Source organism: Triplophysa dalaica, chromosome 22, assembly GCF_015846415.1.
Source record: "Triplophysa dalaica isolate WHDGS20190420 chromosome 22, ASM1584641v1, whole genome shotgun sequence".
Classification (NCBI taxonomy): domain Eukaryota; kingdom Metazoa; phylum Chordata; class Actinopteri; order Cypriniformes; family Nemacheilidae; genus Triplophysa; species Triplophysa dalaica.
In genome coordinates, this window is record NC_079563.1 from 3,426,102 (window position 1) to 3,449,302 (window position 23,201).

The 23,201-nt window shown below is 38.6% G+C and overlaps 2 protein-coding genes across 2 annotated transcripts; one reads left to right on the forward strand and one right to left on the reverse strand.

The window, feature by feature from the left end:
- The first annotated feature begins 704 nt into the window (after window positions 1-704).
- Window positions 705-9,357, forward strand: zgc:114200 (Gamma-secretase subunit Aph-1b-like). The gene is made up of 7 exons (XM_056737178.1): window positions 705-1,192; window positions 1,506-1,676; window positions 1,791-1,864; window positions 1,945-2,067; window positions 2,384-2,511; window positions 8,074-8,197; window positions 8,283-9,357. The coding sequence occupies exons 1-7, from the start codon at window positions 1,080-1,082 to the stop codon at window positions 8,330-8,332; spliced, it is 783 nt and encodes a 260-aa protein (XP_056593156.1). The 5' UTR covers window positions 705-1,079; the 3' UTR covers window positions 8,333-9,357.
- Window positions 9,358-12,372: 3,015 nt separating this feature from the next.
- On the reverse strand, window positions 12,373-21,421 carry ca9 (carbonic anhydrase IX). The gene is made up of 12 exons (XM_056736980.1): window positions 21,127-21,421; window positions 18,659-18,691; window positions 17,724-17,894; window positions 15,986-16,128; window positions 15,603-15,695; window positions 15,447-15,513; window positions 15,205-15,362; window positions 14,995-15,121; window positions 14,777-14,842; window positions 13,355-13,369; window positions 13,158-13,251; window positions 12,373-13,012 (listed from the first exon to the last, which is right to left on the reverse strand). The coding sequence occupies exons 1-12, from the start codon at window positions 21,245-21,247 to the stop codon at window positions 12,952-12,954; spliced, it is 1,149 nt and encodes a 382-aa protein (XP_056592958.1). The 5' UTR covers window positions 21,248-21,421; the 3' UTR covers window positions 12,373-12,951.
- Between the last annotated feature and the right edge of the window lie 1,780 nt (window positions 21,422-23,201).

Below are 23,201 nucleotides of genomic sequence, written 5' to 3' on the forward strand. Positions count from 1 at the left end.
CTCTATGATGTGTCTACTTGAACCTCTATTGTTCTACAAAACAAGAAATCTAACACCTAATTATACCTCCTATTCCTAATTTATTTATCTTGATAAGAGGTCCTACTTTCCATAACATATCGTATGCTTTCTTAATATAAAAATACAGCTACATTCTTTATTTGTTTGTGCTTTTCGGATTTCTGATTCTACATATAATATTGAATCCGTAGCATTTCTTCCTTGACGGAATCAACTTTGATATGGTATAAATAATTGTTTCTTGTCCAGAACATATTACATAAGTCTTTCTTTTACTAACTTTTCCATTGTTTTTTTCGAGAAACTTGTTCTTCATGACGTCTTAAATGTCCGTTCACCACTTCGGAGTAACACCGCCCACTGCTGTCTCACCATCCTTTTATTATATGACGAGATAACGGTGTGCGCAAAACAGTGAATATACACAGAATATAAAACAGTGATATGTGCACATCCTTTATAAAATCAGTCTCTTGTCCTCACACTTTATTTTGGATTTATTTAATCTTAATGACGAGGCTCTGTTTCTGTAAACTGCAGCACACACCACAGATAACACAACATGTGTTACAAATATGGACTTCATAAAAATTGAAAACGTATTAAAATATCCTTTCATTTTCCTTTTTCTTATATAAAAAAACCAAACCGAATCCATCAAGCAGGATGAGGGCGTGGCGTAATGGACGAAAACCCGGAAGCGCACGAGAATAACTTGACCCAAACAAAAGTCCGCGGAAGTATTCTATGTGTTTTTTCTTTGGAAAAGAGAAACTAAAGACCAACTTACCGAACAAAACAAAGTGGAAACTGACTACCGATTGCGCCAACACGCACACTTTTTAAGATTTAATATTTGACGAATCCATTCTTTGTTTCGGTCGTTTGTTTTGTAAATCAACGGCGTAATTTGATCTGAGAATAAACGGTTTAAATGATCTCCAGTTTGGTCATTATGAAGTTTGTTTGCCTATTCAGTTATTAATATTGTTTGTGTTGCCTTAAGTCTCCGTATCATAGCCCGTGCTGTCGCTTATAAAGAAAGTTGCATATCCAGAATGACTGTGGCAGTGTTTTTCGGGTGTGCTTTCATTGCGTTTGGTCCAGCATTCGCCCTGTTTGTCTTTACGATCGCCAAAGATCCGCTGAGAGTCCTCATTCTGATCACAGGGTGAGTCATCAGTGTGTTGTACTTCATCTTATGAACAATAAACACATGGTCTTCGTTAGACCATGTGAAGTAATAAATAAAGGCCATCTTATATTATTACTGTACTGTGGCATCACCTGAGTACATAACATAAGTGGGCACTTTATAATAATAACTTCAGTCTTTGCCATTAAAACACGTTATATGTGTAGCAATTAAATATACATTTCTGTTTGATTTATTTGTCACAGTTTTTTATTGTTCATATAATGTAGTTTGACTAGTGAAGTAAAAGTGAAGAGTGGACGCAGATGATGGTTTGATGTGTTTTTAGGGCGTTCTTCTGGCTCCTGTCTCTGTTATTGTCATCTCTGGTGTGGTTCATCGCTGTGAAGGCCAGTAACGCAGATGACGCGACGCTCAGGAGATCTCTTCTCATTTTTGGAGTCTTCTTTTCAGTTTTACTCCAGGAGCTGTTTCGCTTTGGTTACTACAGACTGCTCAGGTATCACAGTATTGAAATGACTCTTTTTTCAAACATATTAAACATGATATACAGTATATTTCAATATGAAAGTGTCAAAGCATAACTTGGTTTTTGTTGTTGTTGCTTCGTTAGAAAAGCCAATGAGGGTCTGGCAGCCATTAGTGAAGATGAGAGTTCAGCTATTTCAGTGCGACAGATGGCTTACGGTGAGCTGTGTGGTTTTGCACCCAATGTTCTGGCCTCACCAGTGAACAGGTTTGTAATCCTCAGAGTGTTTTGTTCGCAGTGGCAGGACTGGGCTTCGGCATCATGAGCGGCGCGTTCTCAATGATCAACATTTTGTCGGATTCTCTGGGTCCTGGGACAGTTGGCATCTTTGGAGATTCACAGTATTACTTCATAACATCAGGTGAGCTGGATGTCAACAGAGTTTCTGACTCTTTCACATGTTCATGCGTGTTTGTCAGGTAGATGATCTGCAGGTTTGTTTGTTTTGTGCTGGTGTTGTGTTGACATGAAAGCAAAGCTGCTCAAACTGAGTCAAGGTCATGTGGATAGGTTTTTTTTCTAATGTCATTTTTTTCTCAAAACTAATGGACTACTAAAGTTGTGGAAAGTTTAAGGTAGCACTGACATTATTTATTGAAATGTTTTGAAATAGCTCTTGTGATGTAAGTGGGTTGATGTGAAGGTGCTGATCGAGGTGGTTTTGTGTGTTTGTTTAGCTCTGATGACTCTGGCTTTGACTCTTCTGCACACGTTCTGGGGTGTGGTGTTCTTCGACGGCTGTGAGAAGAGCAGATGGTGGGTCATTTCTCTGGTTGTGTGTCTTCACCTGCTGGTCGCCGGTCTGGTAAGTGTTAGAAAAAACTTGCTGCTTCCACCAGAAAGCCGTTAAAAACGAGGGTATTTTATAATGGTTTCGAACTCTGCTCAACCAATCAGAATCAAGGTCCAGAACTGACCGTTTTAAAAGTTGCCATATACACCTGACCTGATATTTACTTGTGTTTTTAACTTTTATTGTCCAGCTTATGTTTACATTGAGTTATTTTCCATAATAACTAGTTACTACTTCTAACTGTGGTTAGAGCATGGAACTAGCAATGCCAAGGTCATGGGTTCGATCCCAGGGGATTGCACATAGTCATAAATAAATGTTCAATGCGATATAAGTTGCTCTGGATAAAGGTGTTTGCCAAATGCATAAATGTAAATGTACTTCAAACAGCCTCCTGAAGATGTAAAGGTTTTGGGCTTTTCTTTTTTTTCAGTTTTTATTTTTGTTAAAGGGATAGTTCATCCCAAAAATAAAAATTCTGTCATCATTTACTCACCTTCGAGTTGCTCCAAATCTGTATACATTTCTTTATTTGATTAACACAGAGAAATATATTTGGAAGAATGCTTATAAACAGACAATTCTTGGACCCCATTGACTCTTTAGTAAAAACAATTAAGTCAACAGAACAAAAAAAAAGATATTCTGAAGAATGTAGGACAGCAAACAGTTCTGGGGCACTTTTGTCTACCATTGTCATTTTTCCTCCTATGGTGGTCAGTGGGTGTCCAAGAACTGTTTTGGTTACTAGCTTTATCTTTCTCTGTGTTTAACCAAGCCATTTATGCAGATTTGGAACAACTAGAGAGTGAGTAATTCATGACAGAATTAAACATTTTAGGTGAACTGTTCCTTTAAGAATAAATTAAAGTTTATTTTAATTGTTGACATACTGTAAGAGAGCAGTCTTACAAAAATATTCTAGAGAAGCATTTAAAAATATGCAAAAATGTGTTTATTTTGCAATCCTTGAATTACTAACTAAATAAACTCATATGATTTAGTAATATTTCAGGAAAAAATGTAACCAAACTTCTCGTAATAACAGACAGTGAATATACATTGGTAACCCTAACTCATTCTTGACAAGAACCCTATTTTCAATTTCATGTGGTCAGCAGATCCATCACACCCTCTGAAGATAACCGAACATCCCCAAACAAAACATGTGTTCTATTTCCTTATGTTCCGACCACCAGAGGCAGTGCTGTAAGAACTAGTGGAAAAACCCTCACGCTCGCGCTTGACCGAAAATAGAATAACAAAGTTGTTTCAAATCAGATCCGTGGGCGTGGCTTGTTGGTTTTGACTAAATACTTGCCGTTTCAAGTCTTACCAAACCCTTACCCACACTCTAAAGATGTTTGCACACCGGACACGGAACCGCCGAGCCGCGCAGCTTAGTACTATTGTTTATCAAAATAAACATATTGTTTTCTCTGAGTGTACACACACCAGCGCCGCCATTCCGTGCCTGTCGGTGGCTCTATGCTACAACTCAGGACAATAAACTGAGTCCTGCAACGACACAACTCGCCACCCTTAATTTAACATTAAATTTGATGTTCTTTGACTGAAATCATCTTCAATGTACACACTGACTTCACCATAAGCTGCAAGATGTATTTATCTGTTTGGGAATAACAGTAAAACAGCGCATTAATACAGAAAACCCCTCAATTCTACCACATTAATAGCAGAAATGTACTGGTGCGACGCCGCTCGGCTCGGTGCTTCCGCATCCGAAGTGCGGCCCCCTTAACCCTAACCAACTAAACTAGCTATTCTTCTTAAACTTGCCAAAAAACACTGATTATCAGACTCGAAACACCAAAGATTTAGTGAGAGCCCTATAATAACCCCGAAACACGTCATTTCGATCTCATTCTCACTTGACTGTTGTTTGTTTTCGAGTTAGACAATATTTTGTGCAGCTTTCTGCTGAAGAGTTCTTCAGGTAATTTACTCAAGTTGTTTCGTCACTGACCACGGATTGTGTATACACTACGTGTCTTCAGTGCATGTGTGCAGAGATCATCTTTTATGCATCTCTCTCTGGGAAGACTTCAATCTGCTTGCTGCCTGTCAGTTTGAATGGTTAAGTGTTTATACGCATTCATATGCTCTGGTTGCCTTGGCTAATGAGCACACGCATGTTTTCTCGGCAGGTGAATTCTCTACGAGCATAGTTCTTTATTTCAAGGCTTGAATTTCGGGTGACTATTGATTCGATATGGATTCGATATGGTTAGGTGCTCTACATGCCCTAATCTTATGTTTGGAGATGGAGATCACCAGTGCCCTGCGTAACTGGGTATGGAACCTTGTCTAACCTGTGCCCGGAATACTCAATCATGGCTGTCGAGCGCAGTTGGCGGGTCTTGATTCGGAAGATTTGTTACTTTCTTCTACAAGTACTGTAATAGATCACAATGTAAGCAGGTTGTTCAAAGTGAAAAGAAGACAAAGAAGACTAAATCTTCTGTAATAGCACGCAAAGTTGATCAGCTGTCCCCTGCATTGGAGTTGTTACTGCCTCTTCTGGCTAAAGCTCAGCCTAATGTGATGCGCTTAGAACCGGCTCAACTGGAGTCATGCATTACGGCTGTAACTGATTTTTTTAACTTCTCCAGCAATGTCAGTAGCTGAGAAAAATGTGCCTGGAGATCAGTCACATCACTGCAGTTTCATCAGAAACTGCATCTGTGAAATCGGGTCAGTCATCTTCAGTGGCTGCTTCACTGGATGGAAGATGCTCGCTCACATTAATCTGGATCCCCCTCTGCCAACAGTTAGTTCTGAAAATGTCTTTCTACGTCACCCACAGAAAACATCTTTTGCTATACCTCAAGGCAAAAGCCAGTACGTCTGTATGTGTGTCAGTGCTGCAAAGTTCAAAGTCATCGCGCCCAGATCAGTTGGCTGGTGCACTGGCTGTGATGCAAGACCCAGACATGGTAGGACTTGGTGGCATGCCATCTATAGAACCAAGTTTGGCAGCTCTTATTGTGTCTCCTGATTAAGCAGGACGGGCTGACGTGCAGACGGACACACATGCTTGTGGTGTTACACTCCTCCGAGGTTTGAGGTTTTCATCTGACTTACTGGTTAGTGAATTACCTGAGCTTGTGTTACAAGCCATGCGAATCATCCTATCATACAAGGTATTGGGAATCATTGTGGCACTGCTCTAGGTACTCTATTACAGGCTCTTCTGCAGGTTTGGTTGGCTCAATCTTTGCCAGAAATATTTCACAACAATTTGCGGCGACTTCCAGTGGTTCCTGGTTGAATTTTTGGGCCGGCTGCTCAGGAAGCTTTTGTTTCTGAAACTCGGTCACGGCTCTGCTGGCTGTTCCAACCCCAGAGAGAATCAGGTAACCTGTTGGTCACAATCAGCGCTACATTTTTCTCATTACTCATTTTTAGGAAGCTCACAGAAGCATCAGCAGTAATTCCACTAGGGCTGTTGTGGCTCAGGCCGTTGCAGCGATGGCTCATTCAGAAAAGTCTTTGTCCAATAAAGCACAAATACACAAAGCTCTGGGTCGTACAGCGTTGCGTACAGGCACAAGCGTCTTGGTTGCAGGTTCTACTCGGGGGAGTGTCATTGGGTCTCCACCTTCATGGTGGAAGGTCGTGAGGAATGATGCCATTCTTCTTGGATGGGGCGGAGTCTGGCACAAGAGGGGAGTGAGCGGTACTTGGAATGGGACTAATGTTCTTGAGCTGACTGCTGTGTTTCTTACCCTTCTTCATTTTCAATTTGCTCTCAGAGTAAAACATGTTTTAATACATACAGACAGCAAGGTGATAGTGTTCTACATCAACCATCTGGGAGGCACAATGTCTGTGAGTGCTCTTCAGCTATCTCACAACCTGCTTGTTTGGGCTCAGAACAACCTGCTCTCTATTCGGCTTGCAAATCTGCCAGTTCGACTCAATCAGATGGCACACGCTCTTTTTCATGGTCAGGTGTCACAGGGAGATTGGACTCTACACCCAGAGGTGGTTCAAATGATATGGAGGATGTATGGGACCGTGGCAGTGGATGTTTTCGCAGACAGTCAGACAGCGCATTGCTATCATTGGTTTTCTCTGAGGGACGATCGGGGGGCTTTTCACACTTTGCCACTGATTTGGCAGACCCTGTGCCGAGTGCGCAACTGCGGTCATGGTCTGCTGTTAGAAACTCCTCATTGGCCTCCGAGGCCTTGGTTTCAGGTTTTGCTCTCACTGGTAGTAGGACCACCTTGCCGTTTACCTAGCAGACCAGACCTGCTGTTCCAGTTGGAGGGGAGAGTATGGCACCCACATCCAGATCGACTGAACCTGTGGGTGTGGCCCCTGGGGCCACCGGGTCTCTCGTGGAGTGTTTACAGAGGGCCTAGGACACTATTCTGAATGCGCGCGGGGTCTATGTGAAGATTGTATTCATGTAGGTGGAAGGTGTTTTGTTACTGGTGTTCTACTCACAATGTTGACCCATTACATTGTCCAGTGGGTTGTGTTTTGTATTTTTTGCAACACCTTTTGGATCCGAGTCGTTCACCATCCACATTAAAGGTGTATGTGGGGCGTTTGCAGATCATAGATCTGAGATTGGTACTTCTTCTCTTGGGTCTGACCACTTAATTGTTGCCTCTTTGAAGGGGGCTAATCTGTGTCCTCTACCGGGTTTACATAGTCCGAAGTGAGATTTGAGTATTGTTCTCGATTCGCTTGGCCATTACTACTGCGAAATTTGTGAATGAACTACATGCACTGTGATTGCCCCCTGTTTATGTTGGAGTAGTAGATTTGGGAGTGACCCATTGGGGTCCAATCCGACTTTTCTACCTGAAGTTTTGTCCCCACATTTTATGAACCAGCCAATTGTATTGGCTACATTGCCCATGGATCCATCCGACAAACGGTTGGATTTGTGTCCAGTGAGATCTTTGAAGGTCTATGTTGATAAGACAGTGGCCTGGCGAAAGACAGATCAATTGTTTGTTTGTTTTAGTTCTGCACGCTTGGGGCGACATCTTGGGCAGCATTTAAAGGAGTTTTGCTCTCTGAGATATGTGCTGCAGGACCTTGACATTCGACCTGTACGTTTTCTCGTTTCTACCGGTTGACCGTGATTCCCTTGCCAGCAGTGTGTGCTTTGGATGCTTCGCAACGGGATCCCTCATGACTGCGTAGGTATTCGTCTTCCACTAGTGCTTACAGCATTGCCCCTGGCAGTCGGAACGTAAGAAAATGTAATGTTTGTTAGTGGCATAACTGTAGAAGTAAATGGAAGATCTGGTCACTCGGGATGGCGAGAATGGTTTAGGGATCGATATGACGTGTTTCGGGGTTATTATAGCTCAAGACACAAGGCGTCAACTTTGTTAGTATACTCTCGGGAAAGCATGAGCTTGAGGGATTTTCCATTAGTTCTAACAGTACTGCCTCTTGTGGTCTTCCACTTAGTCATAGAACCACAGTTACGCCAGTAACTAACGTTTTTGAATCTGTACACAGATTAATAACCACAGCCTGTAATGTTTTAACTTAGTGTTTTTTTTTCTCACTGTTGTGTGTCAGTCTCTGTTGAATCCATTTTACGAGGGCAGTCTGCCTCCTGTATATATTATCACGCTGATGATGGGCATCTGGGCGTTCTTCTCATCTGGAGGATCACTTCACAACCTCACTGCGCTCTGCACACGTAAGACACTCTGCGTTCTGTCAACATATATATCCACCAGACACACTTATAAATCAAATCCAAATCTGTTGTTGTTTTTTTGTAGGCAGAAACGCAGAAATAGAAACTTCACCTGTTCAACCCCGAAGCGATTAGACACGTCCCATCCAACACCAATGATTTTATCAGAGGCGAACGTGCCACCGGACTTTCACAGAAACACTGTAAATAGCTTGATTTGAAATTCACATGAACAAGATGTTTTGATATTCATATGATTTCTTTTTAAAACGAGTATTCTCTGGGCCCAAGTTTCATGATTTTGAAGTTTTTTGTAAACCATTTCATTTAAATTCTGAATGAAGCCTTGCCAGTAATAAGTAATAAGTGACATGTATGTATTGAAATCTTGTAAGATTTTGAAAACATTTCCGTAAATTTGTCAAATGTATGAATGCACGATGAGAACATTCACATATCAACTGTCCTCAGATCCAGTGGAACAAATGTCTTCAGCATCTCATGTGCAGTTATGCAGTATTATTCTCTTAGGATTTCATTGTTTAAATGTGATTTAATCTTTATGCGGTCAGTAGAAACCCATATAGCATCAGCTAAAACATACTGGAAACAACGTCCTTTAAACTCAACCAAACCAAACTGTTGATGGCTCCATCTTTAGTATCGTTTGAACGGTAACATGCAACTTTTACAGTTATGCTAACCCTGGGTATTCCAGAGGGATCCTTCAGTGAAACCATTTTTAAAATGGTGCTGGCCCTGTGCTCCTATCAGGATGTATTTATATTCTCAATAATCTGTGTTAAACTAACAGCTTTAATTCCTGAACCAGCACACTAACATCAGTTTGCCTTAGTAAGGAAACATTCAGCAGTGGGATGCTCCTGTGGGCCTGTATTGATGCAGATTTTTTGTAGCTGGACCACATTCAATTTGGTGCTCTTAAATGTGTTTTGATCTCCCTTTAATTCTTCTGTACATTTCTGGTCCATATTTCAGTATACATCAATGAAGTGACATGAACTGTGTTTGCAGACGATTTTGTATTACGAGTTATTACATTGTACACAATAATGATGCTTTTCGAAATTTCAATTGCAAAATTATTTCTTTTATGTATGTGATACTTTAATGCTGCTTTATAAACATTCTTAAACTAAGATGAGCCAAACAGAGTCGTTTTTCTTTTCATATAAAAAAGTTAATGTATGAAATATATCATGTGAATCGGTTGGCTTGCTCAGGATCACAGGTAAAGGTTTTGATTCTTTCCTTATGCTGAAAATGCATTGACCTCTGCCCTCCTGTAAATATTTGACTGAAATGTGAGGATTGACCCTGTGACCTGATCCTCACTGCCATTTAAATACCATATTCATTGTCAGTCTTCAAGAGAATTGTGTTGCGATACACACTTCCACCTTACACATTATCACAGGATCTGTTGTTAGTGCAGACAGCATATATAACCCATGACCTCTTAATGGAAAACAGAATGCAGAGCTTTCACATTTCAATGTTTAATCGATTACTTCAAACTTAGAACTTCGTATAGCTGACACGTCTGTATTCACATGAATTTAAGAAGTGTAATCACTGAATGAGAATGTGCTCTAGTGAATGAATTCCCACTGAAGTCTAATTCATCCCATTATATTTACAAGCATATGCTTCAAATATCTCCATAGTCATCATAAAACAACATATTTCCAACCAATTTTTTTGTTTTCTACTTGGTACCATGCTATTACAGATGCCTACTCATTTATTAGGGGTCAAGCCCCAAATGTAACATTGCACATTTCCATTGGCAGTGACCACAAAATGCAAAGAGAGTTCAGTAACATAAAATTGTTATGATTTTGTGAGTAGACAGTATAAACTTATACTTATGTACTAAATTAAGTGATGTATTTTAGTCTCCCAATTTGAAGCAATAGTTTATGGTCACACTCTTAGGAAACACAAAAATTTGGTGGGCTGCACCACTTGGTGGCCTTATAATTAAACAAAACGTTAAATTGGTTCTGATTGACGTCAAAATTGACACTACCAAAGTTTGTGTATTAACCGAAAAGTATCATCATTGGCACAGCTTGTTCGCTTCAGAAATTTGGTGTAGGTAACACCCATTGGTTAAAAGTTAAATCCAATTGAATTGTGTTAAAATTGCGTCTAGCTATCGTTTTAAATGGCTTTGATGTTTCTTTTCCAACAAACTTGGCAAGGGTCATCTTGACCTCACTCCGATAGAACATGAAAAATTTTAGACCGGTGCCCCCCCGTTGTCAAAAAATACAACGATATTTATAAAAATGCTTAGAACTACGAAAATATTACCATATTGGTATAAATTTACGTGAACTGGGTCATGATGTGTCATTTGACATTACACTTGTCACAGAGCAACCTTCTTTTTGAATTATTTATCAAACTCCACCTACACCATATTTTGCACGAAATTTGGTAAGTAGAATCTTTACAGACACCTCAGAAAAAGTTCTAAAATTGGTCTTGATTTGTCAAACCGTTGCAGTATACTACATTAACTAATTTAATGGCGAGCCTGCCTAAATGGATTTGGGATCTTCACCAAACATTTTTATATTGACTCAAAACTTGGTATGTGTCATCATTGGCAAATCTTTTTCACCTCACAAAGGTTTGGTGACAGCACCACTTAGCGGATAAGAGTTATAAGTACTTATATAGTGTTCTACGTGCTTTTACTTTTGTTTTTTTAGATCTGCTTTTCAAAAACGCATTATCAGAAATGTCCACATAAATGTCCTGTTGTGCCTTGTTCCGCTTGACCCTGTAATTGCTTCTTGCAGCTATATTTTCTTCTGTTATTTTGGTGGTGACCTGTTTCTCTGTGTATTGCTAAAAAGCAGTCAGATAAGATGTCTCTTGACACACAGTGCAACACGTAGAGTTCTTTTTTATATTGGCGTCCTAAGTGGCTCTTTTTTTCTTTGGCTATATACATTCGTTTAAAAATGCTTCGGGATTTGTTTCTTCTTTTTTATTTCATTGGTGGCACTAGGGCTTAGTGGTTAGCACGTTCGCCTCACACCTCCAGGGTTGGGGGTTCGATTTCCGCTTCCGACTTGTGTGTGTGGAGTTTGCATGTTCTCCCCGTGCCTCGGGGGTTTCCTCCGGGTACTCCGGTTTCCTCCCCTGGTCCAAAGACATGCATGGTAGGTTGATTGGCATCTCTGGAAAAAATTGTCCGTAGGGTGTGAGTGCGTGAGTGAATGAGTGAGTGTGTGTGTGCCCTGCGATGGGTTGGCACTCCATCCAGGGTGTATCCTGCCTTGATGCCCGATGACTCCTGAGATAGGCGCAGGCTCCCCGTGACCCGAGGTAGTTCGGATAAGCGGTAGAAAATGGAATGGAATGGTGGCACTAGAGTGGATTTTACTTTTCTTTTTCTCCCTTTTTAGTATCGATTTCCAATTTTCTACTTTTCCCAGTGTTGGATGATAAGTATTTTGTGAGTAAAATAAAACTTGTACTACATCTACCTGCAGTTTTGTCTCCTGCCCTCCAAACACTAACACCAAAAATTATCTTTTAACACCCCATTCCATGAGAGCTTCTGGAGTCGTAAAGTTAATGGTTTCACAGAAAATACATGATTTTAAAAATAGAAGATTAAAATTCACTCTTTGTGACATGTTTTTACAGTTTTCCATCCATCCATCCATTTTCTACCGCTTATCCGAACTACCTCGGGTCACGGGGAGCCTGCGCCTATCTCAGGAGTCATCGGGCTTCAAGGCAGGATACACCCTGGATGGAGTGCCAACCCATCGCAGGGCACACACACTCACTCGTTCACTCACGCACTCACACCCTACGGACAATTTTTTCCAGAGATGCCAATCAACCTACCATGCATGTCTTTGGACCAGGGGAGGAAACCGGAGTACCCGGAGGAAACCCCCGAGGCACGGGGAGAACATGCAAACTCCACACACACAAGTCGGAAGCGGAATCGAACCCCCAACCCTGGAGGTGTGAGGCGAACGTGCTAACCACTAAGCCACCGTGCCCCCCTTTTTACAGTTTTATCAAATGTATTAAGATAATAAATAATCTGGACATCTGTTTACATTTTGGTGATGTTTTAATTGTATTATTTAAATTGAATAATTGTATACCATCACACATCACCGCCCACCACCAAGAAATTTACAGGCAAATTTACACAATCAAAGATGTTTTTTCATCCAAAGTCCCCACAATCAATCCCACAACCTTTACACATTTGCTCAACCAACTGAACTAAAGGAACACTGTAACTAAAAATGATGAATATATAGAAAACAAATGACTTTTTAAACAGGAAATAAATAAGAAAGATACATTTAAAGATACACAAAACTAACAATTCTAAAAACAGCCTACAACTGTTAACCGGACTATATAACTAAGCTCTGGTTAGATGCTGGTGTAGAGTAACATTGTTTGTGCGAGCAGAACATGAAAACTTAAACATACAACATGATTTTGTTAATAACATGAAATAATTTTCCTCATTTTAATTTATAAATAAACATGAATTGAACTGAATTACTGTTTTTAAACATAACACAAACGGACAACATGATGCTTTGATTAATATGCAAATAAATTATTGGGGGGGTTTAAAATACAGAAATTCATTTCTAAACTTCATGCATAATAAAACAGCAGATCTTCATGTTAAACACTTCTCAGTAATGGATCAGGACATGCGCAGGTTTGATCTATGCCTCTTCTTTCACAGCTGGTTTATAAATTACGTTTTGCTTCGAATGTCTTTTATACCTGCCGAGAAAGGAAACAATCTGGTATTTGTGTGTTGAAATAATACAAACACATCAGATGTTGAGACAAGTGTGTTCTTGCATACAGTGGTTAAATATCAACTTAGATGTGTGTTGAGTGAATTCACACAGAGGTATGTACATACTTTGAGTACTTTTTCCGTTGTTGATATGCATACACTAAGAAGGCCAACAGTGTGACTGCAAAGAGAACTCCAAAGACAATAGCCAGAACATCCCCTTTGAAAATAAAACAAAAACTTCCAAATAAATAAACTGAACCATTTCATTAATTAAAATATTGATAATTATATTTCATATAATTCAATACAGGCAAACATACCTTTTGAGAATGCTTCTGTGGAGAAATAAATAAATATATAAAAATAAGGAATTAGCCTAACCCTTACACATTTGAAACACACTTTAATATGTATTAATTTTTTGGTCAATTGTTTTTTATAGAATAACTTGGTGCAGGGGTCAGAGATTTTTTCTATTGAAACAGGTATTGTTGCTTTTTCAAATAACATTACAGTACATGCGGACTATTTGATTGGTTTGTCAGATAATGCAGCTCAAGCTCTATCAATCACTACTGTCAACTTGTCGCTTAGTTACTTAAAAACAAACAAAAAGTGTCTGGACGATAAAATGCTTTTTAGAGAACAGACATGTGGCTCCACTGCAAATATGTTTCAAAACCATAACCATAAAGCTTAAACATTATACAAGTTATTATGGATTCTCTTCTGACAAAACATTCATTAACTTGGTAAGTTTCACAGGTAATGGAAATGCAGTACACAACCACATCAGTAGACCCTACAGGACACCAGTAACCAGTGTGTTGCTACTATTGATTGCATATACGAAAACAGCTTGTTTGCCATTCATTTTTTGCTACTTCAACTGGAATGCACACTGTAAAAAAATGGTAATTTTCCAGCAGCTGGGGCGTCAGTAAAATACCGTAAAGTAACAGTTTTGTCACGTAAATTGAAATGTTTTTCTTGTAGATTTGCAGTGTTTTCTGTGATCTGAAGTTTTTACAGTATTTCACTGTAATAAAATCCAGTTAAAAAAGCAGTAATGTTTACGGCAGCCGGGGTGCAAATAAATACCATAAAATAACAGTTTTGTCATTTAAAATGACAGGCTTTTCACGTTTTCTTGAAAATATGCAGTCTTTTCCTGTAGTTTGACTGTATTTTAAAATACGTGAAAAATCGGTAAGAACAGTTCAATTCTTTAAATTGACCTGGACCACAACCAGTCTTAAGTAGCACAGAAATATCTGTGGCCAAAGCAAACAACATTATATGGGTCAAAATAATAGATTTTTCTATTATGCCAAAAATCATTAAGATGTTAGTTAAAGATCATGTTCCATTAAGATACTCCTACCGATAAATTCCTACCGTAAATATTGTTAATGAGCGGCAGCTGTGCGCGCACCGGTCTCGTGTCACGGAGGAGATCGGGAGTATAAGAGAACGAGCGAGTTTGTTAATAGTTTGTTTTATACGCTGGCAGTCGGCCGTGAGGGGCTGCTGGCTGTCTTTGTAGTTTATTATTTTGATTTAAACTTTATTTCAATGTCTGCCAGTTCCCGCCTCCTTTCTTACTTCCTAGCAAACTTTTCTACAGTCACAAATGAGTCTGTCGTCCTCAAAATCTACCCCATGGGTTAATCATTCTTCATGTTATTAATGTCCTGCCTACACTTTTGATCAAGGGGGAATCATTGGTAATTTAAACTTACCCTGAGTTTCACTTGATTCCTTAATATTCGCATCTTCAGTTTCAGACAGATGGGCTCCTCTGGCACCTGTTCAAAACACACACAAAATCTTGCATCGTGTGTAGTTGTATGTTAACCGTGCATTCATGGGGGGTTGGAGATGAAATGCATTTATATTTAAGTCACTTGCATTCGTGTTTTATAAGAGCTAAACGTGAGTGAAAGTATATTTGACGTACTCCCTGCAGCAGCTACTGTTTGGAAAGACGTCAGAACGTTTCTGTTATGCAGAAGTTGTGGCGCTCTGAAGTTTCTGGATAAGAGTTTGTTGTGTTCTGTTTTCAATGTGTCCTCCAAAGCAGCTAGCTGGTAAATGAAGAACACAAACACATGAGTCTCTCCACTGACATTATGATGTTTAACGTGAGCTTGTGGGATCTATCTTTGACCTGTCTTCTTGACACTCTGATGGTGTCATTGAAGAGCGTCCAGCTGACCGTCTGAAAGCACGGAGGAGTTGTCAGGGAGCCGTTGTATCTGTAAAACCTCTCCAGACTGTTTGGCAGAAGATGGCGGATGTTAAAAGCAGGAACCTCAGTGTTTGACTCTGAAAGAGAACCATCGGATCAGTTTAGACTGGAACTCCATAACCGTCAAAAGTATCTGATTGGTCCACGAGTCGAGTTCTCACCCTCTCTGCTGATGTCTGTCAAAGCAGACAAGATCTTTTCATAGTTGTCATTTTCATAAAGGCCAATCTGTTGAAAAAGAACCATTGGCATCAGATTCTTTTCTCCGTGTTGGAAAATGATTCTGTAGGCAGAAGTTTGTAGTGAACACGACTTACACCTATGAATGCTCCAAACACGGCCAATCCATCTGCTTTACTGGCGGCCTCAGAAAGATTTGGGTATTTGGAGTTGTAATGAACCACATGAATCTGGAGAGAAGACAAAACTCATATTTGCATGTCACTTTAGAAGCTAAAACATAGGATGAATTTGTCAAAGATTAATCACTTTAAAAGAAGAGAAACATGCTGGCCCATGTGAATGAAGCAGGTGCTATGACCTGGTGTAGTATTCACTAAAAAGTGACAACCAACTTTGGAAAATCTTTCTTCAACAATATTATTAAAGGTGTATGACGAGGTTACACACGAGTTGTGTAATTGTGTAAAGGAAGATTGTGATGATGTTGTTCTTTTTGGGATGTTTTGTCACTGCTCACCTCGGCAGGGAAATGAATGTTATCAATGGTGTGTTCTGAACCCGGCACCTCTGTTGTTCCCCAGTGGAAATGAAGCTGAGCTGCGACATAAATCTGACGAAATCCTCCGACAATACGCATGCTGTTCGGCAGAGACAACTGCACTGAAACAACACACCAATCACATGATTACTAAAGATTTTTTTTCAACATGTATCGCTCTTAGAATGCTTCATGTAAATTGTAAATGAAAGTGCAAAAATACAAAACCAACTACAAAGTTACAAGAAGTTACGCTGTAGTTTTAACAAAGAAAACCACAACTCTGACCATGAAGGGAAACACATGAATTGTGTGCAGTGTGCAGATGGCAAATGTTTGCATTTTTCATCAGGTGAGTTACTATACTGATGTGATGTAGTGTTCAACTGATGACAGGGATCTTTTCCACAAGTGAGACATTGATACAAATAAACAACTGTTACAAGCATCTCAATGCCACAGGCGTTAGACATTTACGCTGTGAATGCTGTTTAATGATGCACTCTTTCTTACTTTTCCATAATCTAAAGAACCTTGTTTCACCACAAAGAACCTTGTCAGTTCTTCAGATGTTGAAGGTTCCTTATGAAACCAAATTCTTCTATACTCTTGAAAATAAAGGTACTTAAAATGTTGTTCACATCGATGACATAGAAGAACCATTCAGTCAAAGGCACTTTAAAGAACCATCTCTTTCTTGCTTTTTTATCATCTGAAGAACCTTGTTTCGCCACAAAGAACCTTTTGTGAAACAGAAAGGTTCTTCAGATGTTAAAGGTTCTTTATAGAACCAAAAGGTTCTTCCATGGCAGGGCTAGTTAACCAACCATATATCTTCAAGTCTCTTTTTGAAAACAACAACAATGCCACACACATCTTGGATGTACTGGGGGACCGTGGGTAAGAAAATTAACAGCAATTTCATTTTTGGGTAAGCTATAAGGAATATAAAATACTATTTAAAAAACAATTTCACTTTTCATTAAATATCATGAAAAATCACAGATACTGGATGCAATATATTACCTATAAGTCTTCAAAGAAACAGTATAAAAGAAAAAAATACAATAAATAGCAGAATAAATAAATAACAGAAATACAAAATAACAGAAGAAATGATGATATTGTAAAAAAAACTGGCCCGCATCCTACTGTAACACTCCAGTCATTCCCCTGCCTGTGTTTCCATTTGGTTTTGACTTGTTACTGTTTTCACGTGTCCCTCGTCATTGTTAATTAGTCCCACACCTGATTCTGTTTTCCCCTGTATTTATCCTGTGTTTTCATCAGTTCCTTGTCGGTTATTGTATTGTCTACCCTGTTCTCCTGCTCCCGTGTTTGTCATCATTAAATCCCTGTTGGAAGTGGATTTACGTGTTTGGGGTCATCTCCATTCCCCTTCCGTGGCTGCCCCGTGACACCTACTTATACTTTAAGAATCTGGCCCTCAAAGAAAAGTAGTTAAAGACCCTGTTCTATGGCATGGAAGAACCTTTTGAAGCACTTCTTTTAAGATTGTATCATCATTGAATGTTTATACAGCTACAATTCACATACATGTGCCAAAACCTAAATTCAAATGTGAAAATCTTGTGAACCTTGTTTGAATACTCTTAAGTGACTTATTGCTCACTGTCAGGTAAACTGCGACATCTGGTCACACTGCAGACACATTTCTATTGATCAACATAAGACTGTACAGCGAGATCTGACTTACATGTGTGTCCATTGTTAAGGAGGGAAAGAGGAGGCCTGTCTGTGAGGTCATAACCCTCCAGATGAATCACAGGAAGTCTGGGATCATACGTCACCTGACGTGTGTTCACGTTAATGGGAGACTGAGATTTTCCACCACAATCTTCATATGAAGATAACCACGAATCCTGATCTGAACCAGACAATTACAATAATTAACATGATGAACATATTTGACGAACTTAATTGATTTCAATTCATTTTAACTCTGATCAAACTTAAACACACTGTAATAACCTATCGCCCAGTTCACAAATGAAAATGTGTAAATCTGATAACATTGTTCAGGTATTTTATTTAATCAGGTATGTTAATTATTATCTAAAACTTTGAGAGTGTTTGACCGCAGGTACATTACACTCTTTTGTACTTGGCTCTAAAAGCATCTTGTATGTTTTGCGTCACTAACAGGTGATTTTTATCTTTATCTCAGTTAATGAAACACTCATGAGACTGCATTATGACTATAGCTCAGTGACTACACAAGAGCTTTTATACTGTTTTGAACACGATTTGATATGTTGCTGTCATGTTAATATATTCCGTTTATAGTGTCATTCATATGTTAAGTAAAGTCTCTAAAATAGTTTTAGCAAATAAGGATAAATTAAATTAGTTGTACTGCATGTCCGCCCCAAAGAATATTAAATAAAAGATTTAAATGACTAACTGGTTACCAACCAGCAACAAAACTTTGAATCCATTACGTTTTCATGACGTGACCACGACAGGCAGATGACCTCACGAGGTTACGTCGAGCGAGGAATTTCGCTTTGTTCATTAGATAACGTTGACGTTACGTAACAGTCATGTATTTTGGCTAGCTGGGTTTCCTATCCAAATCTCCTATATTCCATTATATATCTAAAGCGTTCATTGTACTGAGCATATATTTACCATGGTAACCCCAGTGTTGCTGATGAGAGGAACCTGTGGAACACAAGAAGAGATTCTATCAGAACAAAACAAAATCGAACAATATAAAACCTATAAAAAATCTTAAAAAACAGCTTTCCTGTAGCTTAGTGGTTATAGCATGGCTGTAGCAATGACAAGGTCATGGGTTTGATCCCAGGGATTGCACATACTGAGAAGCAAATGTATAGTATAATGCAGTGAATTGCTTTGGATAAACACGTCTGCCAAATGTTTCAATCTAAATATTGAGTGTAAAGCCATTTAAAACATAGATTGAGATCTTACACATTATTCTATATGTCGTACTTATTTCTGGTGGATTACATAACTTTACACTGTCTACATTACACTGTAAATAGACTGAACACATTGGTATACTGAGACATTTTCTAATCCAGCCATGATTTAATTTATTTTTATGTTATAATTTATTTTTTATTATACCTTATACACCTTACAACTGTATACATTAAAGCAGTCTTAGTCAACTCATTCCATGAACTGATGTAGATTTGTGGGGGTGTGGTTACACAAGGCGTTTAAGGCAGGTCTGGGTGAGCATTCGTTTTTAGATAGAATGCATCTTTTGTTCTAACACTTTCATTTTTGCAATTTTGCATGTCTTATACATGCATGGGCAACACACCAAAGACACAATGTTTGCACCATATGACCCCTTTAAAGAACCTGGATTGTAATCTTATTTTATCATAATGGTCAAAACATAAGTCTTTACTCATTTAGTGATGATGTTCTACCAAACATTAAAAGTTGGTGCTTTAATGTGGACTTGCACATCATTGTAATGAAGACCACAGTCACAGAGTCTGTACACCTCAGCAGTCTCACACAATCTCTTCATTGACTGAACACCAGCAGTGGCCGAGACGCTGGAGACATTAACTACAGCAGAAAGTAAACGGCTTCATTGTGTCCTGAGAGCCAAAGCGGTTTCAGATGTCCGACGATGTCTGAGATCTGACTCGGTGAAATATCTCAAGTCACCAGACAGCTAAGCTATGGGCGGCCGCAAGAAAAAACCTTGATCTGTCTGAACTGACACTAGCAATGAAAGCTGGTCCATTTGGTCTATTTGTGAGCTCGTTTGTTGCACCAAGTGTCATAGCAAAGAGAACTTTAATGGGCAAGTCAGAGGCCAACTAAACACAGAAATACTTACTTTGTAAAGTTTGATATTGTACTGCCAAACAAATGTTCTGTTGTGTGGTAACAGAGAAAGAAAGAAAGAAGGCAAACAGGGGAAATGTTGCTATCAAAGTCTGATAATGATCCTTAATCACATAAAACGTGAGAAAGATGAGATCAAATATTGAAAAGGATTTACTCCAAACAGTGTCTACACTTAAATATAAATCTATTGCTGCATTAGTGCACAGTTTATCTATTAAGATAAAGGTGAAATTCTGTGTATGTGGGTCACAAGCATTTATCTTACATCCACTTCGATTAAGATATCTGTGCTTGACAATCTGCACTTTACAGTCTGATATCAAACAATTATGTGCGTTTGATTCCTTGTGCACACACCCGCAGTGAATAAGAGATTTAGGGCCTCGACTGTTTTTCTCATTGCTGACGCATTCTTTTCTCGCTTATGTTCATGCACACTTACACAAACACAGATTATCCAGCACTCTCTACTCAAACAATCACTGTTACACTTTTATTAACACTGTACCGCATATTCTTATTTTCTTTGAATATGTTTTATTCATTTCATTGCATTGAGTTATTGATATGATACTGACAGAAACTGTCGGTAAAATGTATCTGTAGCTTGATTAACTATCTTTTATTATTAATAATTATATTTAGTTGAATATTTCCCTATCAATTTAACAAACATTACAACAACAAATAGTCAATATTCAACCATAATTATCAGCACAGCAATAGATCAACTTCAGATCTAAACTGACAGTGTATTCATGCAGATGTGCGATGCTTGATAGTTGTTCACATTACTCATGTTGCTCAATAATTATTTCCAGCATTTTAGAGTCTAAAATAATGATTAGTCAATTTCATCTTTATTTTGTGGTTTTCCCTTTTTTCCTGGCCAATGAATCGTACTCAAAATATGAGTGTATAGAGACATAGAGACAGTTTGTGACCGTTATAGCAAAATTTGAAAATAAAGATTTTAACATTGTGTCTTGAGACAAAACATTCGCTCTGATATATTTTAACATATGTCAGTGCAGGTTGTTTTTTACATTTAAATTAGTATGGGACTAGTCTTAAACCCTGTCCGGGAAACCGCCCCTTAAAGTATTCTTAAAACTTGTTTTTACTAAAAAGTAAATGAATACTAAATTTAGTAGTATGTCGACATATTTCATGAAATAAACTGAAACTGTATATCAAATGAAAGGGACATTTTTGCACAAGACAATGACACTTGGAATCAGAAGTGATTTACACACCTTTACTGTGTTCTTCATCCGGTTCACTGCTCTCGTCCGACTCAGAGGAGGAGGATGAAGATTCAACGGTCAGCACCTGACTCTTAAGAACATGAAGGATGAATAAAACTTCCAGCAGCATTCTGAACTGTTGACTTCTCTCAGGTAACCCGTCTGTCCACCCCAAACACAATCTCAGTCCTGTTTCAGAGACCCGGGGCTGAGCTTCACCGAATTAACCAATCACAATCCAGAAGCTGTTCAAGGTGCCCAATATCCTTGCTTCCTTTATTTCATCCTTTCCCTAAAGAGTTGGTGCGTAACCTAATCTAATCTCTCTCTCTCTGAACTACAAGCTTTCTCCTCCTTCCTTGAGCAAAGTCCAGTGTGAATAAACTCCAACTGACTAATGCTACAGCAAAGATGCCGTTCTGTTCAAACACTTAAGAGAAAACTTGTGTGCACTTTTCAGTGTGCACTTTTTAAAGGGTTTAACTTATCTAAATGAATCAACTAAATCTTACTTATGTTTGTAGAGCTATGTAAAGGTTTTCAAAGTTCAGTTCAGCTTTTAAGTTTAACGATAAAAAAAAACACACCTTTACGGTACCTCACAATGTTATGCGAGGCAGGGTATTCATGAGACTGTTAAAGCAGAAATTTGCATTTTGTGCTATTGTTTAAAGCACTTAAAGGCATAAATTTACCCAAATTTTTTAATTTTGTCATAATTTATTCAGTTTGTGGAGCACAAAAGAAGTTATTTTAAGGAATGTCTTCGTGGTTTCGTGTTCGCGCAATGGGGTTGAATGTTATTTGGTTCCCAACGATCTGTCAAACATCTTCTTTTGTGAAGAACAATACAGTCCTACAGGTTTGGAATGACACGATGGTAAAACGTGTTCAGGAAGACTAAAGTTCCTTTATTTGTCTTCATATAATACAGTTTTAGAAAGTTGTAGAAAGTTATGTTACATTAGGTCAGGTTTGGGACAGTGACCTTTGACCCTTTAAGGGGATTTATCCTTCTGTGTTGAACCGATGCCATGGCTCAGCCCTGCTTTTGTGGTTATGGTGTAGCCCGACGTGCACCTTTGCAAAAAAGTAAGTTTACAACGAAGAATTACAGCCTTGTAGATCAGACTGTCTTACTTTAGTGGAACACAAAAAAGATATATGTCTGTGGTTTTGTGTTCATATAATGGAAGTCAATATTGTTTGATTATCAACGTTCTTCAAAATATGTTTTATGTTCTGCACAGGAAAGTGTCACAGGTTTGACATACCGATGAATATCCCTTCATTTCGGTCACAGCATTAAGGTTTATTAAGTAGGATGTTATTGGATCAAGTTAAGGCATTAATAGATACACCACAAACTGAATGAAATTCTTTGTTACTATAAGTGACCATGGACATTTTATTAGCATCGATGTTTATCATATGTACTTTTTTTTTTTTCAAACACGGTTCTACTGAAAGAGAATTTATAATTACCTTAGCATTATTAAATAAAAAAGTTAATGTAACTTCATCACGCAGTGCTGCATAAGTTTCTATGTTCCTGGATCAGCATATTTGGGCCTTAAATAACATTTCTTTTAACCAAATCAGATAACCTTATTTGATCATTTCTAAACACAATTGGTACATGTGGTGCGTGTTGATGTAGATTAAATCCTAGATTTTATAGAAGTTTCAACATGTAGTTGAAATTCTGTTTTGTAGTAAAGACTATAGCGGAGGTCACTGAGGTGCAGTACTAACACCTTGAACATTTTCTGTCAAATAAATACAGCAGGGAAAATAAGTATTTGACACATCAGCATTTTTATCAGTAAGGGGAATTCTAAGGATTGACACAAAATTTCCACCAGATGTGGCCATCAAGCCAAATATTCAATTCATACAATGAAATCAGAACATTTAAGTATACAAGTTCAGTCATAATAAATAAAGTGAAATGACACAGGGAATAAGTATTGAACAAACTTCATTTAATACTTTGTAGAAAAGCTTTTGTTGGTGATTACAGCTTCTAGACGCCTCTTGTATGGAGAGACCAGTCGTCTGTATTATTCAAGCAGCTTGATTTT